General features: G+C 37.0%; 1 protein-coding gene across 7 annotated transcripts in view; it reads right to left on the bottom strand.

Annotated features, from left to right (window-relative positions):
* Positions 1-531: 531 nt before the first annotated feature.
* The window catches only part of LOC109055346 (MHC class II regulatory factor RFX1-like), a 20,637-nt gene continuing 1,879 nt past the window's right edge, over positions 532-19,289 (bottom strand). The window contains exons 2-19 of one of the 7 annotated variants that reach the window (XM_042729752.1): positions 18,363-18,713; positions 17,991-18,100; positions 15,279-15,374; positions 14,678-15,013; positions 13,874-13,968; positions 12,233-12,680; positions 10,709-10,908; positions 9,830-9,949; positions 9,607-9,740; positions 9,260-9,378; positions 9,026-9,135; positions 7,210-7,361; positions 6,907-7,004; positions 5,897-6,046; positions 4,530-4,738; positions 3,422-3,575; positions 3,196-3,241; positions 532-2,392 (exon numbers count right to left, since the gene is read on the bottom strand). In XM_042729752.1, coding sequence (XP_042585686.1) covers positions 2,232-2,392; positions 3,196-3,241; positions 3,422-3,575; positions 4,530-4,738; positions 5,897-6,046; positions 6,907-7,004; positions 7,210-7,361; positions 9,026-9,135; positions 9,260-9,378; positions 9,607-9,740; positions 9,830-9,949; positions 10,709-10,908; positions 12,233-12,680; positions 13,874-13,968; positions 14,678-15,013; positions 15,279-15,374; positions 17,991-18,100; positions 18,363-18,699 — 3,075 coding nt within the window. In that variant the 5' untranslated portion in view covers positions 18,700-18,713 and the 3' untranslated portion in view covers positions 532-2,231. The remainder of the gene's footprint in view (positions 2,393-3,195; positions 3,242-3,421; positions 3,576-4,529; positions 4,739-5,896; positions 6,047-6,906; positions 7,005-7,209; positions 7,362-9,025; positions 9,136-9,259; positions 9,379-9,606; positions 9,741-9,829; positions 9,950-10,708; positions 10,909-12,232; positions 12,681-13,873; positions 13,969-14,677; positions 15,014-15,278; positions 15,375-17,990; positions 18,101-18,362; positions 18,714-19,289) is intronic. The other 6 variants (XM_042729763.1, XM_042729768.1, XM_042729776.1 and 3 more) reach the window with 6 other exon arrangements.

Raw genomic sequence — 19,289 nt, 5'->3', positions numbered from 1 at the left:
TGATACTACTTCCTAATATTACAGTTTTACTGTAATTTTAATCAAATAAATGCAGCCTTGATGAGCACAAGAGACTTGTGCTTTTGGAGTAGTAGTAGTAGTATACGGTTGTATAAATGCAATACATAAGTCATAAATATATATAAACATACATTTAATTCATTTCTGAAAGGAAGTAAGTCACTTTGTGTTCTGTCTATTCTTTGTATCATCAAGGGTGGCTGGCTTTGCCTTGCTTTTTCTCGATATCGATGAGCTGCTTTTCTCAGAATGTGACAGTCTGACAGGAAAGTACCTTGGCAAGTTAATGCATAAACCCCCACTTATTACCACATACGATGTCTCCTTGTCACGTTTGCTGTTTTTCAACAGGATGTCGCACACCGAGGTTAAGAAACTTGCAGTTAGTATGGCACCGACAGCTCATCACAACGTAGGTGTAAAACACCACAGGTTTCAAGAGTTAGTTGACACACACACACACACACACACACACAAATGCAACTAGATACAACTACATATCTGAAACAATTCACAATTTTAGAAATTATTAATTTATTCATATTTTAAATTAAAAACATCTGGATTTTATTTGATAACTGCAAAGGCACAACCATTCATGGTTCAGATTACTCAAAACACTGCCACACTTTGTTGTTTTTTGTTTTCCTTTTTTTTTTTTTTTTTTTGAGCAGGAAATGCAAACCATTTCAAAAAAGTGAAAAGGGAAATTCATTTTGTTATGAAAATGGCTGTCATACAGAGAGGATCTCCAGATCTTCTGATATGTTTCCTGTGGTTCTGTCAAGAGAATCAGAGGGAAAGAAAATCATCATGCTGGTTTGAGATCAGTCAGCATCTTGTGCGCTGCTCAGTACTCCGTCAGATATAATCATAGTTTACATATGTTGAATGAGATGATATAATAGAGTTTTAATGTACTGTAGGTCTCTCAAATTGATCATTAAATACGTCACAACACAAGAAATGAATTAAACGAAAGAGTCTTGGCTGAAAGTTCGTCTCGCTCTCTACTTTTACATTTGCTAGCTACTATGGGCAGTGGTGTCAAGTTTGTCTGAAGGGTTCTAGTAAAACATCTTGACCCAAATCTCAAATACACAGCAAACCATCAAATATGCACTAAACAGTGTTAGACAACGCTGTACACATCAAGATTGTCACTTTGTGACCATAGAAAAAAGTATGTAAACACAGAAACATTTAATGTCTGGTACCAAGCTCAGGACGATGTTTGGCAAGAAGAAAAAGTGCAACGAAATAAGACAAAAAATGTTAGAAAACCATTTAAAAAAAGAGAGAGAGGAAAAACATACTGGGAAAAAAAACTCCTCTCATATCTGGCAAACTGCTGTCATTCACAGAGGTATGTATAGACTGGCCCTAAAAATCATAAATACTCAGACTCATGGGAAACTGAGTTTTAAAGAGCCGGGCTGTAATATGCTTAAAACAATTAATGACATGGCAGTCACTGAAGGCATCAAGAACTAAAAAAGGTACCACTGACGAAAACAACTATCAACACTTATTGAGAACCACGGACGGTCATTCGCACATGCACAAAACACACACGTTCACGCTAGCCGATAAAAACGCTAAGGTCCCGGGTCACTCACAATCACACGAACAACACACGGATAGGCAGAAAGTATACATCAACACACAACACGCACACTTACAGTCCATCTTTTCTCACTAACAACCCTTTCAGGTTAAAAAATAAAAGCTTGACTGATAGTTTCATTCCTGTTTCAGTAGCCAATCAGAGTTCAGTCCATCGCGAACGACTCTTAGGATCCAGTTGCAGCAGGTTTCATTTGTGTTCCTGCATCTTAACAGCTATTAGAGACAGAATCAGGTTTAGATCCGAGAGCTATTCTTAGTGACCTCTACACCCTGTCTAAGATCTTGATATGATGCGTTTATCGGTGATTGTGTTCATGTTATGATTGTGTGAGGGCGAGGGCGGCGCTATTTGTGTCTCTGGGTTTCAGTGAGCACTTGTGTATATGTGCATTTGAGACGTCGACAGGCTTAGAAATGTACATACGAACATCTGAAATGTTGTGTAAATATGTAAGCTGCAGCATTTGTTTTTTAGATGCATGTGTTGGTTTAAGTGCATGAATGATAGATGAGTATTATGTGGAGTGTGTGCTTGTAGTTGCAAATTGTGTGTGTTTATGTGCATGTGTGTATTTAAGTTCTTAGTTATCCATGCTTCCTGTGGTGAACAGCACCCTCTGGTCGGTTCGAGCCAGCTTCGCGGGCGGTTCTAGAGATTCGTCCCCAATAGCGCCCCCATCAGACTGCAGAGACAACTCCTGACACTCATCGTCGCTGTCTTCTTCCTCCTCCTCTTCGTCTTCCGAGACACAAAGACACACAGAGATTGCCGGTTATAAAAATACAGATTTTTTTTAGTAGTGAAAAAACATTTATAATCCATGTGAGAGTTTTTGATTATTTTAAAATTACAATAAACTTTAAATCACATTATACATAAGTGAAAATAATAATTACTTCATGTTTAATACATATACATTTTTATTATTACCAAATCAATGTATTTTTATATTTTTATTTGTAATATATATTTTTTAAATATTGATAATACAGTTGATATTTTTTATTATTACATCAAAATTTTACTTTAATTATAAATTTCTGTAAATAATATTAACTTTATTATTTATTAAATTTTAAATACACAGAATTTTTATTATGAATTAAATGTATTTTATATATTTTTTAATCTTCTTTAAAAATATTGATAAAAATGTATTATTTAATTTTAAATACTTGTACATTTTATTATTAAAAAAAATCAATGTTTTTATATTTTGATAATCCATCTTCTAATTTTATTTCTTTTAAAGTTATTTAAAATTATTATTATTATACTGTAATTATTATTTTTGTTATTATAAATTCAATGTAGGTTTTATATTTTTATTTTTTAATTGGTTGGTTAAATTGTGGTTATTGTGCTTGTCTGTTGCTATGTGGTTTTCTTTGTTTTTAGTGCATTGCTATGTGGGTTGCTAGGGTGCCTTGGGAAGTTGATGGATTTTTTTCACTAAAACCTGAATTTAGTAAATGAAGAAGAAACAATTACAAGTCTGTGACTTGTTTATTATGTGTTTAGTGTTTGTGTGTAAACCGTCTTACCTTTATCAGGATCAAGTGGGTTCAAACTTCGACCAAGACTTGCAAACAAAGAGCAAAAGAGAGAATTATGACATTTAAAACACTACAGTCAGAATCTTTCTTTCACAGTTCCTCAGTTTAACATCCTGTTATAAGAAGAGTGATGCACTTTTGTTTGTATCATTCACTAAAAGGAGAAGTGCGTCTGAGATTAGGTAAAGAATTCTGTGTCTGAGTGTGTTTGTACCTCTCCCATGACGGCAATGGGAGTTTCGCCCTTGGCCTGGGCAACTCTGTGCTCTATCAGATAGTACATGTACTCATCATAAAGCAGGCGGATTAGGTGAAATGAGCCGAAGCTTGCAGCACTGCGGAGAGTCAGGTCTCTGATCACCATAGAGCTAAAGAGAGAACAAAGAAAAGATACAGGAAGTGTAAGAACGAAGAGAGCAGTGGGGCGGGTAAGACACATAAAAGGATGACTAAAAGAGGGAAACATATTTGACATTACAGTTCCTGGCTCCAACAGTCATTACAACTGTTCTAAAACCTCGCACGCAATGTGAAGACTGTTACAAACAGCAAAATGATGCTGCCTTAGATGATTCATTGTTTTAGATAAATCTAAGGAGCTGTCATTGATACAATAATCCCAGAATACACTGCAACTTTTTCTATTTGGCCAACAGACTCAGAGGACATTAGGTAGATGTATATTTTATTCAGCACAAAAATCTTTCTAAAGAAATTGTGATTTAAAAAAAGAGAACCCATCCACTTTTATATCATTTAAAATCATATGAAAATTATTAAACTAGAACTTATTATAAATATATATATTCAGTTGCTCAAAAGGGAGAGTAAAGACTTTCTATTTCAAATAAATGCTGTTCTTTTGAAATTTCTATTCATCAAAGTATCTAGAAAAAAAATCACAATTTCCACAAAAATATTAAGCAGCACAGCTATTTTCAACAAGAAACGTTTCTTGAATAAATCACATTTTAAACTATATTAAATTAGAAAACAGTTATAATAATATTTCACAATAAAGTTTTAAACTGTATTTTTCATCAAATAATTGCAGCCTTGTCAACATAAGGCAAAAAAATTAATGCCCAACCTCACATTTTTAACTATATTGTAATTAACTGAACACTCAACATTGTGCAATGCATCATGTTGTTAGCTTAGCAACATGCTAAGCTCAGACTCTACTGGAATCAGCTGTAGATAGTAGATGAATAGGATTCAGAACAGAACTGCTGTGTCACATCATGTTCTTGTCCTTCCCAAAGAACAAATCCCCTGTGATGTCCACAAACCTAATGTTAGTACAACCTTTCGAGGCTCACCTGTAAAAACTCCATTTCAGCAGGAAGAGTTTAGCTGCTTTAGGAAAGGCAGTGCTAGACTGGTACGGCTTTAAGACCTGCGAGACCACACCATCCAGCCAGGCTGCCCACTGCTCCAGAGAGTTCTGCTGCTGGAGGGTCAGTTTGAAGTCCTGCTCCAGCCGCTGCACCACCCGATCCTCACACCGGCACACCCAGGAGGCCTGTTCCTAAAGTCAAAGCACATGGGGATTCAAAAACCAGCACTAAACGAAATATCCATTAACCTGTGTGCTGTGCTAGAATCCTTTACCTAATTAGCCTTTTAAAAATCGCTTGTGCTTCATTATTATCAAATCTTGGATTCAATCTTTTGTTAACTTGTTATCTTTTAATTAGCACAGGTTTTGTATTTCTTTTTGGAAATGATTGGTCGTAGGCCTCATTGAGCTTATGCACCTCATAAAAGAGGCAATGTTCACTCAAAAAACTGAGGTGCATAATCTATGATCTATGAGGTATTAATATACCACAATGAGCAAAATTTTTTGTAGACCAGCCACAAGTGTAGCAAGTTGGGAAAAAAATCTGCTAAGTACAAAACTTATCCAATTTTTTGGGGGAAGTTGTTATACCCTGTGTGAGCAAAGTCAGTAAGTTTTAGACCAATGCAATAACATTAACTAGAATTTTTTGGAAAAAAAAAAATCATCTGACTGGAAGACAACATGAAGGTTAATAACCAGTAAAATAAACTAGACTTTTACATTACTTCCATATCTTTATGATATTCTGGCCTGTAGATATGGCTCACTTCCCTTTAGCAAGGGCCACCATTTACAACAATATCCCTCTCAGAATTTTTTTTAGGATTGTTACCTTATAAAAAGGTAAAGGTTTTTTTTTTTTTTTTTGCATTATTTACTCACCCCCATGTTGTTCCAAACGTGTGTATAACTTACTTTTTTGTGTGGAACATGAAAAAATATATTGTAAATGAATGCTGGTAACCGAAAAGTTTCAGTTCCCATTGACTTTCATTGCATTTGTAAAAAGTCTGAACAACATGAGGGTGAGTAAATGATGAAAATAATTTTCATTTTTGGATGGACTATCCCTTTATCGTCTACTAAATGACTACTGACACACTCAGCATAAACCCTTTTCAAATGACTTTCAAGGAAACAAATCGCAGGTTATGCTAAACACTTACTTGTTTTTCCGTTTCCCTGACAGTTACCCAGACCACAAACACCTACATGCATGCTAAAAAGTGAGTTCATCTCAGATGGTGACATATGAAAGCTCTAGATCAGCCCTCGTAAATACAGTGTTCAGCCTCAAATCTGACTGGAACGTGAGGGATTTGTCCAATCACACACACACACCTGCACATTGGCAAAATCCACTCTGTTGAGGTCGCTGAGCATCTGGTTGATCTGTGCCGTGTTCTGCAGTACAGCACGAGCTGCCTGGGCCAGGTGGTTTAGAGAGGTGTACCTGCGCAGGGTCTGAGCAAACGCACTCGCAGACGTCACCTAAACAAAGACCAGTTCACAGAGAAAGGAGGCAATTAGAAACAGATGAAATATTTAAATCGTTAATATTCTAAGATGTTTTTAACTAGGGATTTTGTGTTGCTATTAAAAATTATTTTAAAAGAGTAAAAAGGAACTTTCTTAATGCAGATGATGTGACCTTTGCATTTTCCCAAACTAAATTTTTTAGGGAAAGTTTTTAAGTCTGTAAACACTTTTTAACTCCCCTAGTTTAGTACTGCACGCCTGACTGTATGTCACAAGTACACTATTTTAGCTTTCATTAGTCATTCATTAAACAGAAGTTTTGTGGTATTGACTGTAGTGGTTGAGTAATGTAAAAAAAAAATTCCATGGCTGATGCAGATAACCAGAATGAAAGGTGGCTGATATACTGTAATATATTGTACAAAAAAAAAAAAAATTTAATGAAAACAAATGAGGCGTACACTACCATTGAAAAGTTTAAAGTAGTACGATTATATATATATATATATATATATATATATATATATATATATATATATATAAAAATAATAATAATTTTATTATTTTTACACTGTAATTTATTCCTGTGATGGTGTTTAGTGTCACATGATCCTTCCTCTAATACGTCGATTTGCTGCTCAAGAAACAGCTGAGCTGCTTAATATTTCTGTGGAAGCTGTTGTGTTGTGAATTATTGTTCTGACGGCACCCATTCACTGCAGAGGATCCATTTGTGGGCAAGTGATGTAACGCTACATTTCTGGAACTCATCTACATCTTGGATGGCCTGAAGGTGAGTACATTTTCAGCAAACTTAAATTTTTGGGTGAACTATTCGTTACTAAACGTTAATAATCTGTGCGATCACTGACCTTCACACGAACCATCTCTTCAGGAATGTTCATCATGGCGTTAGTCAACCAGCTCTCAAGACTTTTCGCAAAGTTTCGGATGGCTTGTGTTAAGGCACCTGGAGAAACAATTAAGATCCTTCAGTAAAATATATGGAAGATTCACCCCAGCAGCCTGAATGTTGACCCACATTCATATTGGCAAGGAGAATGTGAACGTGAGTAAAAATAGGCCACTAAAATGTGACTCACCTGATGGATCACCACCAGTGATCTCTGACACATACTGCTGCATAGTAATAAATCTGTACTGAGAGAACTTACTGGGAATAGGTCTCAGAACGTCTGGGATGAGCATCTCCACCAGGCCCTGGTACAGAGTGTTGTCGCAGTCACGACTCCAGCGAAGCACTGGATCATATTTACAGAGCAGTACCAAACATGACTTGGGCAGCCTCTTCTCCGATTCATCATGCCTAAGATAGCCAAAGAAAACAGATCAAGAGTGTTGTCTTATTATTCATTAACGCTTCATTAACCCCCAAATTTATAAGGCCTCTAAATTATCAACATGATCAAAACATTGATGAAAAAACGGTTGTACACAATCTTTTACAAGCCTGTCATCATAGATATTTTTAGAAAATAAAAATGAGCTCTTGATGGCAAGGATGGATTCTGATTGGCTGTCAATATTTTTATCGTTCATCAGCTGGAAATTTTTTTTGAAAGAGATTCCAACGATATCGTTTCTCTGTGCCTTTATCGTTATAGTTGTGGTGTGGACTCTGCTATTCTTTAATATTGAGAACGATTTTTAGAACTATACCTTTATCGTTATCTTTATAGTTATTGTCCTTGGTGTGAACGGGCCTTTACAGTGTGAGAATATAATCCATTGCATTATATGTTTTGCCCCCTGTTTAAAAGTTAGTGTGATTTGGTATTGGATTTTGTGGATGGTTTTTTTGTAATTATATAAGTAATTTTTGTTTTTCATTTTGTGATATAAGAGGTCTTTGCATGCTTATACATCCTGCAAGTTTCATAACTTAAAATGTCCTCATCATCAATAAAAAAGCATTTATGTAATAACCCTCAGAAAACAGCTCGTTTGGATCCGAGGTGCAGGGTGATGTCACGCGGGAGCAGTCATTTGCATATGACTACACAGGAAGACAACTATGCCTATTTTAGAATCATCGCATCGTTGTCATGCCCACAGGTGTTCAGTCGACGTGCTGCGAGTGGGTCTGAAGGAGTAGTTGTTTACAATAAGATTCTGATGCCACGCAGACGATGTGCCGTTCCTGGATGTGGAAAAACAACATGTTTGTAGATGCTGCCAAAGCATCCCGACGTCAGAGAAAAATGGATTCTGTTTATTTTCATTCCCCGTCCCAGTCCCGTCAGTGCTAATTTACGTGTGTTCAGTACATTTCACCATTGACTGTCTTGAGAACAAATTGCAGTATGTATGATGCTGGCTTTGTCAAAATACTTTTGCTCAAAGATCACTGACCTCTTAAAGGGAAAACACCCCAAAACCCACTGTTTCAGTCAGAGGATGAGCAACAGGGTTGAAAAAGGTCATAAATCTCTCAAATTTGAATATTTTTCATCCAAAAAACTTAACAGTAATATTATAATTACACCTCAGGGAACATAATAAAATAAAAAATAAAAAACATGTCATGGCCCCTTTAAATATCATCTTACTAAGGGAGATCAAGAGTGACAACTGATATTGATATGCATTTTATGTAAAAAGTCTGCTGTACTGTTATAAAGCTCTCAGCCATATAAATATCAGCAACTGTACCAAAATGTTTTTCCCCCTTCTTGAATATGAGCTCCATATTCTCCTAAATCATACTATATGAGCCATATGCATCAGTTATGATGCTCAACAAAAAACACCTTTTTTAGATTTCTTAAATTTTCATATATATATATATATATAGGTCAGTTATTTCATATGTCAGGCTTTACAGGTTAACGTAATGCTCTATACCGCCTTTGCTCAGTAGAAACAACCGAGAACCATCTTGATAAAATCCTCCTGAAAGCACGAAACTGTGAAAACCTTGATATGTAGTGCTGGTCTAAAGGAGTTTGTTGCGCTGAGAAGCAAACATACACAGCTAGTGTTGTTGAGTCTCCTGCCTGACTTTCACTGAACCTCCAAAATGTTTTCCAAAGAGTCTCCACCAAAGGGAACTGAAGGTTGACCATCACATCCAGAATGGCCTGCAGAAAAACACAAGACCATTAAAAAATTAACCTGTAAAGATATTTAGCTTCTACACAGATATTCATTGTGATGCTGACAGTCTATCTCTGGTTTCTAACAGGAAGAAGAGAGAAGACTCACTTCGCAGTGTTCTCTGTACAGCAACTGAAAGCTTTTAAGATGTTCAAGCTCAATGCCCTCTGGTAAAGCTCTATCCTGCAGGTCAACATCAGGGAATTCCGGAAGAGCTCGGGACGCATCTAAAGATCAATGAACAGAAACTATATATGTTAAACCCGCATTGTGGTGCCAAACTTACGCAGTGTGAAATGATTTGGTGTTAGAATGTTATGGCTAGATGCTTAGTAACCAACAACCAATCAGATGCATTCAGCGCACTTGAATGGAGCACATCAGCGTTTCCTTTAGAACATGCATTTCAGGTTACACTTCTGACATTAAAGGTTCACACTGATGTCACGACTCACCTAGAAACTGCTGGTACTGCTGGACCTGGGTGCTGATGTCCGACAGACCCGAGCTCTGCTGCTGCTGCTGTTGTTGTCCAGATCCTGACGACATTCCGTTAGTGATTCCCTCCACCTTCTGTACTGGCTTCAGCCTGCAGGGAGACAGAACCAGACAGACTGAGAAACACAGGAACCAGAGTGACTGACAGAGAAAGATAAGAAAGAGAGCGTTTGTGTCCACCTCTGTTTCTGGGAGAAGGGCTGCTGCCTCATGGCCAGGTGTTGCTGGTCCTCCATCAGACGGAGCAGAGATGAGCTCGCTTTGATCCGCAGTCCATAGTAGTGATATTTGGAATTCCCTCTGGAACAAACACACAAAAGCTTTAATGCACCTGCGTGACCTGAACCAGAGGATCATAGAGGCATCTAACCACATATGCATGTATATGACTCTCAAACACATTACCATTCAAAAGTTTGGACTAGTTTTTTGTTTCTTATGCTCACCAAGGTTGCATTTATTTGATCAAAAACTACACTTAAAATACAGTAATATAGTAAAATATATTATCAGTTCCTGTGATGTAAAGCTGAATTTTCAGCATCATTACTCCAGTACAAAGTCACATGTCACACAGAAATCATTTTAATATGGTAATATGCTGCTCAAGAAACAATATTATTTTGGAAGGTATTATTGTTGTTTAATATTTTTGTGGAAACCATGATACTTTTTAGGATTTTTGTTTATTTAAAAAAAAAAGACAGAAATGTTTTATAAATGTCACTTTTGATCAATTTAATGCATCCTTGCTTAATAAAAGTATCAATTTCTTTTAAGGAAAAGCCTTCCTGAACCCAAACTTTTGAATGGTAATGTATGCCATTTTAATTTACTGTCACTTGATGTTTGTGAGTGAACTATTCTAATGAACCAACACTTTTTAAATGATTCAGTCGATCTGTTTTGAACATATAATCAATGAAACATCTGACAATCTATTTAACTTGGACAAAAATAGTGCTTAAATACATTTCTTTTCTGAATGAATTGACTCATTAAAATAAACTGGGCACTCCCAGTTAGAAAGAACATGTCATGTGACCTGATTTCTCTCACCGTGTGCCCAGGCGTCTGGTCCTCAACCCCATGAACACCGAACGGATGAGTTTTCCGAAGGATGCCGCGTTGACGGGCTCCAGCTTTTGCTCCTGACAGTGCAGCAGGTAGTGGCAGTAGAGTGTAGATCGGGGCAAACTCACCCCTTCCGCTGTCTCATAATTATCCAACAACCACTGCACCTGAGGGCCAGAGGACAGCTGCCGGGATAAGACACACACACAGCCACACACACACACTCAGACAGAGAGTCCAAGCTAAAAGATGCCCTAAGATAGACAACACGCAAACACCCAAATGCAGACCCATGCATATGCTTTTGCATGCAGACACTGTTATTATACACTCTTGCATGGTGTAAATCATTTAAAGTCAACAGCAAACTACATTCACTAATCCATTTTAGTTCATTTTGAAGTGGAAAACAATTTTGGACGGGCTTGATTTTATTATCATGAATTGATTGGATATGTAGTAGTTGTTTTGGACCTGAAATGCGTGTTTGCAGTGGATTTTAAATTCACGTTGACTTTAAATGTGAAATTGTGTACTCAAATTTGCAAAAAAATGTCATTATTAAGCAATGTGTACACATGAATATTGTTATTCTGACAGCTCAGAAAACATACAATGCTGTGAACAGGTCTTTTTTAATATTGTATGTAGATTGTGTTAGCGTATATTCTAGTGGTAAAATGAAAAGTTTCTGGCAGTCTTGCAGTTCTTCGGAGTTCAAGGTTTCAGTTATGCAATAATTAATGTGTGAAGAAGTATGCCGACAGATGAATCAAAAGCAGAACTGCTCAGTAGGCATCGGGGAAAACAAAGTGGGTTTTTTCTGTTTGTTTAGTTTTTTGGCAGAAAACCATGTACCATGTTTTTGAAAGAAGTATATTATCTTAGCAAGGCTACATTAGAAAGTTCAAAATAAAATAACATAAACATATACATTTTAATTTTACAGACATTTTAATTTTACATGACGTTTTTGTCATAAATCTGCAAAAATACAGATAAATCAGCTCTTTTTCACAGCTCTGTATGCATCTCAACAGCTGTTCCTGCGTGCCGTGGCATACAAGACGAGTATGCAATGAAATATTAAACAAAATGCCTCAATCCTTAACTAAAAGAATTTTGAAATAGAATGTGCAGCAAAACTTGAAGGCTGCTGCACATAAGACCATGTTGAACACAAGGCCATCTGTCTCTCATGGATATTATGAGTATGGTTATGACTGAATTTTAATGTCTTCAGCAATGAATACGACAGCACAGTGAAAGCTTTAGCAAGCACCACTGACAAGCTACATGTCAACTGGACATGTGTCGTCATCAAAACGGAATGCCGCCTTTTTCTCTTCATAGAATAAAACTGGAAATGATTTGGACTTGGAAGTATCACTGTGCTCTCTGAAATGTGGAACAGAGCAATGAGATCACCATGCGTTTATATTCATTTGGGGGGCGGGAAGAGGGGTGGCGATGAGTGACGATTAAGCCCCGCCCCTGCTGTCCTCATACCTTTTTGTCTGCCGACGGCACGCTATTGTCCTCGCCTTCGTTTATACTCACGGTGGCTGGAGAGGCACGGGTGGGGTGCGGATAACCGTGACCGTTTCCGCTGCTGCCGGTCCCACTACCGGCCAGCATGTAGCCGCCCTGAATCACGTAGCTCCCGCTGCTACCGTTGGCCTCGCCTCCGGAGTCTCCAGAACCATTCGCCGCCGTCCCAGTGGTGGCCACTACAGCTGTGACTCCGCCCCCTGCCACCGTCGTAGGATTGGCCACGATCTGCCCCGTCCCCGCCACAAACATGGACACCCCAGGGGATCCTGTGGTCACGGAGACGGTGAGAGGGGTGCCGGGGGACGTGGCCTCAGAACCAGAGGCAGGGGTGGTCTCATAGTACTGTCCTGCAGTGGTCTGGGTATACAGAGGGGCCTCTGTGTACGGGAAACTGCTGGAACGACTGGGAGAATATCAAAAGGGTTAGGAATTTGAATTGTTATCAAATATAACAACTTTTACTACCTTGGGATTTTAAACTTTGCTCTTGTTCCATGTTGATATTTAACCTTGGGTTAGTAATTAGAAGTTCTGAGATTTCAAATTGTACATTGGTAAAACCAGTATAAAATTGAATATCTTAATATTTTTTAAATTAATAATAAATAACTTGATATTTTATATTGTTTTAGGTCTTCTGAAGCATACTACAAAAACAAAAAACACATGTTCAAAGGTATGGCGTCAGGAAGATTAGTTAATGTGAGAAGACTCTCATGCTCAGCAAGGCTGGATTTATAATATTTGACCAAAAATACAGTAAAACAGTAATACTGAGAAATATTCTTACAATTTATAATACCTGTTCGTTATATATTAAAACGTAATTTATCCCTTTTATGTCAAAGCTGAATGTTCAGCATCATTACTCCAGTCTTCAGTGTCAAATCATATTAATATGCTGATTTGCTGCTCTATAAATATTTCTTATCATTATCAATGTTGAAAAAATGGGGTGTTGGATACGTTTTTTGTAGAAACTGTCATACATTTTTTTCAGGATCCTTTGATAAATAGAAATTTCAAATGAACAGCATTTATTTGAGATTTGAAATCATTTGCAACTCTCACTTTTAATCAGTTTAATGCACCCTTGCTGAAAAGTATTAATTTCTTTTAAAGAATCATACTGACCCAGGCTTTTAAACAGTAGTGTGCAATAATAAATTAGGAAAATGTAGAGGAGCATTTGTTTGAATTTTACTTTATTTGTATTTATTTTTTTAAATTAACAATATGCATTTATTTATTTGTTTTATTAATTTATTTCATTTCAATTTATTTGAAATGTATTTATTTAATCACAGTTTATGTTTAGCTGTCTGTTTCTAAACAAGCAAAACATTGTTTCACACTGTGTATCTTTGGTACCACAGTGGATATTCATATTCTACAGTAAAAAGCAGTGCTAATCCTTTCTTAAAATACAAGTGTGCAGCTTTGTTTAACCCATGGTTAACAGTGGTTTAAGAAAAAAAAAAAGAAAAAAGAGCTACCTGTTAATTCAGGAAGTATGTATAGCATGAAAAACCTTGTGGCAGATCCAGGACATGTGCACAGTGCCTGGGCTGAGTGTTGGTTCCAGTAAATACTCACATGGTGCTGGTGTAGTTAGCATCTGCTCCTTCCACATACTGCACCTGGTTAGTATACACATGCTGGACTGGCACCTGTTGGAGCTGCTGCTGTACCTGTAGCGCACATACACCCATACACAAATTAAGAAGGCAAAATTGACATGATCACAGTTCTGCAACAAACGTAATTTGCAATATATATATATATATATATATATATATATATATATATATATATATATATATATATATATATATATTTATTTTTTTTTTATAAAAAAACATGACTGCAGCCAACATTCAGTACACTAAATCAGTGTTTCCCAACCTTTTAGTCTTATGCACACTATAAAAAAAATACATCCTTTTAACTCACATTACACTGTATAGAATTTATCATTATTATTAATATAATGGAAAATAGCTTTTAACTAAAAACAACAGGTTCAGTTGAGATGGGATATTTTTGATAGGATGAAAACAGCTAAGAATTTATTAAGAGGTTAATGGAGTAATGATGCTGAAATCATTTATATTTTAAAATATATTAAAATAGAAAACAGTTATTTTTCAGTTGAAATAATTTTTTCACAATATTACTGTTTTACTGGATTTTTAATCAAATAAATGCAGCCTTGATAAGCATAAAGAGACTTTAAAAAAACAAGTTTGTGTATATTATATATTCACTGTTTTTAATATAGACTCCCCACAGACCCTTGGTTGGAAATCACTGCATTAAATGATCTAACACAATCAACTCACTCTCACTGACTAACCAAAGCTTTACCTACAACACTGTGTTTTAACTAAAGTCACCTACGCTATGGGCAGAGGGCATCTCATAGAGGTAAGACTGCACATCTGGCACAGGAGCAGAGGTGTAGGAGACCCTGTCTCTCTCCCAGCCCACTGACATGACGGGTACTGAGAAGGTGACGGGTGAAAAGGCGACAGGTAGAGATGGGGCGAAACAGGATGAGCAATCCAGCAAACCTCCATTAATAGATGCATAAGATAAACTGTCTCCAAACGGGTAAGTGCTTTTTTCTAGTAGAACTACTGCTGCCCTATGCTCCAACCAGTCTTCTATCTGTCTCTTTCTCTTCACTTCACTCTCTCTCTGTGCATCACTTCCTCTCTGTGTGAGAAAAGGGTTCTGAAAGCAACCGTCAGAGGGTTAGACAGCTGTCTGCTTAATGAATTCGGCATTAAAGGAATAGTTCAGCCACATTTCTGCATTTACTATTCCTTTAATGTAATACAGTCATGACGACATGATTGTGAAGAATAGGAAATAAAACGTGAGTCACATAAAATGCATTTTAGAGAGAAAGAACTTGGACATCATAGGCATCAATTTAACTGCAAAGCCAGTCTTTACTGACATAATAACACACATTTATATAAGTGAGAGAGCTCACCTCCTGTGTCAGGTGTACAGATTGTAGGCTGGTGACATTCAGCTGGGTGCCCGGCTCTGTTTTCGTTGTCTGAGATGTAGCTTGAACTACTGACCTCTGTTAATAGATCACAGGGGAAAATGGAAAACATTAGCTTGCTGCACAAACGACTGAGAATGGCAAACCACAATCTAATTGTCTAAACTGGGCCATGGTTTATAGCTATATTTTCACAGAATTAAGGAAGTTACAGAACGAAGCTTCTCAGACACTCAACTTAGTATGAAGAAATGAATAGCACTTGTGTTTAAAATAAAAGACTCCAGTCATATCAGTGGCCTAATAAAACTTATTTGGGACAGAGATGTTGAGATCATGTTAAACCGAATACTACTCCCTTTATCTCAGTAACCCTCCTGTTTTCAGAACCTTCTCCTTAAGGATAAATAAACCACACCTTACTGTGAATAGGGCATTTCTGTAATGCTACTGGTAAGCATAAACCTCCTTGCCAAGACACAAACACAATAATACTAAATGAACCTTGAAGTATGTTTTAGGTGCACTAACAATTAAAATAAAATCACAGTTAATAAGTGTTTTTATGTTTTTAAGTCTCTTATGCTCACCAAAAATGCATTTATTTGAGCAAAAATACAGTAAAAATTGCAATATTTTTTTTTCTCTTTTATTGTTTATTAAAATGTAATTTATTCCTGTGATGACAAACTACTTTTTCAGTTCCATTTTTGTGAAAAATGTAATGAATTTTCTTCAAGATTCTTTGATGAATAGAAAGTTCAAAACAACTGCATTTATTTGAAATAGAAATCTTTTATAATATTATATATTTTTTATTTTGTTAATCAATTTAATGCATCCTTACTGAAAAAAATCATTTCTTTTCATTTCTTTTCTTCTAAATCTAAGAAAAATAAACCTTATATGGCTTTGTGTGATGTGGATCATTACAAGGTCTGCATCAGTACACTTGGACATAGAGTTGCTCCCTGTGGATATACAGTTGTTAACCTGCAGAAAAGGTTATCTATAGTGGTTGACCGATATATCGGCCGATATTTGGCATTTTTCAAATATCTGCATCGGCCGATAAGTAGTGGTCGGCCGATATATTGCCAAGGCCGTTATATCGGCTGATTTTTGGCATTTTTCAAATATTGGCATCGGCCAATAAGTTTTTCTGTTTTGCCGATGCAGTCGTGGCAGGACTTTTATTTAGACAGCACTGAGAGCGGCAGCGTCTGAGTACACAGTGCTCCCTCTTGTTCGCTGTCATCGTTAACAGTTCTGTCCACTCAACGGACAGAAGTCTGTCTAATAATCAGATTGAACTGTTAAACAAAGGAATTAAACTGTATACAGAGAGTATTATAACGATTGCTTTTATATTGTTAGCAATACAAAGGCAAGCATTATAATACTTTCTCGTTTGCCGTCAGCATTCAGCAAATATGCATTTATATAATTTAAACAAATCTTTGAATGACTAATGAACATCTCATTTTAACAACCTTGCAAACTTAGTCGAATCCAGCTGTGAGATCTTATGAAGTCTGCATTTGTATTCTGCACGATCGCGTGTGCTCTGTGTAACGGTTGGTCCGTGTGACCGGAGGATATATGGAATATATGGACAGGAGGAGAGTTCAGCTTCATTGAAACGCACGATCGACAAACTTTAAACTCATGATTTCAAATTATGCTGCACTTCATGCTTTTGCCCACTGTCATATTCATGTCATTTTCACTGTGTGCTGTATGTAAAATAAGTGTTACCTTGGCTTTATTTGAAAAGAAATGTGATTCTCAGTGCACACAAACTTTGCCCTGTTGGTTACAGTGTTTACTTCCTTTTTAATTATATTTGTATTAAATATTTATTTGTGAAAAATACATTGTAAATTTAAAGTATAAGCATGTTTATTTTACACATTTATTTTTTAATCCATTGTGAAATGATTTCAAAATTCTTAAATATTAAATAAAATGATATCGGCTTTATATCGGCCACACTGCTTTCCAAGATATCGGCATCGGCTGTCAAAAAAACAATATCGGTCGAACACTAGTTATTTAGCTCTGTGTATATTTACCAGAATCTTTGGGACATTCCAGCAAAACTGTGAAAGTAACAATTTGCCTTTAACACATTTATAATGTACTATGTTTTTTGAGAGCAGTGGTTTTCTCTGTGGTGACCTCCAATTAACTCTAGTGTTGTTCAGGGTTTTAGTGATGGTAGACAACAGCAAAATCCCTAAATCGTCATGTTTCATTCGTTTGAGGACTGCGGGCAAGCCTTTTTCTAAGAACTGCTGTTCTACAAAATTCAAACAAGCTCAAACAACAAGCAAAACTGAATTTCCTCCATCTGTGGACTGACTGAGGGCCAGGTGTTTAAAAATCCTCGCCCAGTTTTCTAAGCTTCAACAACACTTCTTCTGATCTGATGAAATCTAATTTAATAAGACCATGTTAAAGAAAAAAAAGATTTATACACATGAGAGCAAAGCTGAATTATGCAGTCACTTTTGATCAGTTCACTGCATCCATGCTGAATACAACAGAAGTCTAAATGTTCAATCCTTTCTTGATTTAACCCTTGATGGTGTTGCACTGCACTGCACTCCAAAGATGTTTAGGTGAGTGGTGGTGCATGTGGCTTTACTGTGTGTTTGGGCGCACAGCTTTAGGGTTTAGGGTTAGTGTCACCTGTTGGGCGGTCTGCACCTGCTGCACCACCTGTGTGGGAACTCCAGTTTGGACTACAGCAGCAGGAGGACTAGAATCTGACACAGAGTCACTGGAATGAAGAGAACCCTCTACAGGAAGGAGCAGAGGGCGTAAAATGGAGAAAAAGAAGTATATTAAAATTTGACAGATGTTTTATCCAACGTGATCTACATTACATTCAAGGTACACATTTTATTAAGTTTATGCTTTTTTTTTTTTTTACCTTTGATCATATGCTAGCGTCATGCTCTTCTGTTTGAGCTACAGGAATAATATGTAACTTTTTTCTGAGCAGAGACTATAACATGTCATTCATTCTTATGATGAGGCAGGATCTTTATTGACTCTTACCTGTAACTGTGACAACAATGTACTGTGGAGTATTCTGACTGCTGGACTGCGTAGGTGAGCTCTGAATCTCAGCTGTGACATATTGAGTCTGAGTGGGCGGGGCTTGTGCGGGCGGTGCCTGGGCAATTGCCTGGCTCTTCTGTGTTTGCGAGGGAGGGGGCGTGGTCTGGCCGGTGGGTGGGGCCGCTGAAGGCGTGGCCCCTGTAGTCTGAAGTTCAGCCAGGAATTGTTGGGGAGCTGCCGTCACGGTGGAAGCCTGGCCTGATGTGGGTGTCACACCGCCTCCCTGAGGCTGGGAGGTCTGCTGCAGCTCCCTCACATACGCTGGGGTTGCCATTGGGTTACCCTGGACTGAATGCAATAAAAAGGGAAATTAATCATAAACAATATAATAAACAAAAGAAAATAGAAAACTACATTTCAATGCAGTTGTATGATTGGAGAAGGTGAATATTGGTGTATTGCTAGGGCAATAGGTGCCTTCAGTATAAATAAATATATAAGGCTTCGCGTCAGGGTCCTGATCACCGTTTCAGGGGTTTATTCTGCAATAACAACTGGCTTAATGTGTATTATTTCACTTATTACTAGGTGACTTGCCACATAGATAATTAAATGGACACAAAAAAATTGATTGTATTAGCTCAATGCTTGTGCCAAAAAAAAAAAAAAAAAGTTCCCAGCAAATAGATTCAAACAAGATGAATCTTTTAAGTGGTAATGCACAGTCAAACCAATCATTACACAGGTTTTCACCAAATAAATAACTACATTGACATGAAACATTGATTTGAGCGGTAGCCGTTTTAAAATCTTATCGGTTTCTCCAAGTTCATTTTCAATACAGTGCTTATGGACTGTATTGAAAATGAACTTGGAGAAAGCGATAAGATTTTGAGACACAAGATGGTAACAGCTGCATTTACA

The sequence above is a fragment of the Cyprinus carpio genome, chromosome A3, assembly GCF_018340385.1.
Source record: "Cyprinus carpio isolate SPL01 chromosome A3, ASM1834038v1, whole genome shotgun sequence".
Classification (NCBI taxonomy): domain Eukaryota; kingdom Metazoa; phylum Chordata; class Actinopteri; order Cypriniformes; family Cyprinidae; genus Cyprinus; species Cyprinus carpio.
The sequence above is the reverse complement of the archived record's forward strand: the minus strand, read 5'-3'. Positions and strand labels throughout refer to the sequence as shown.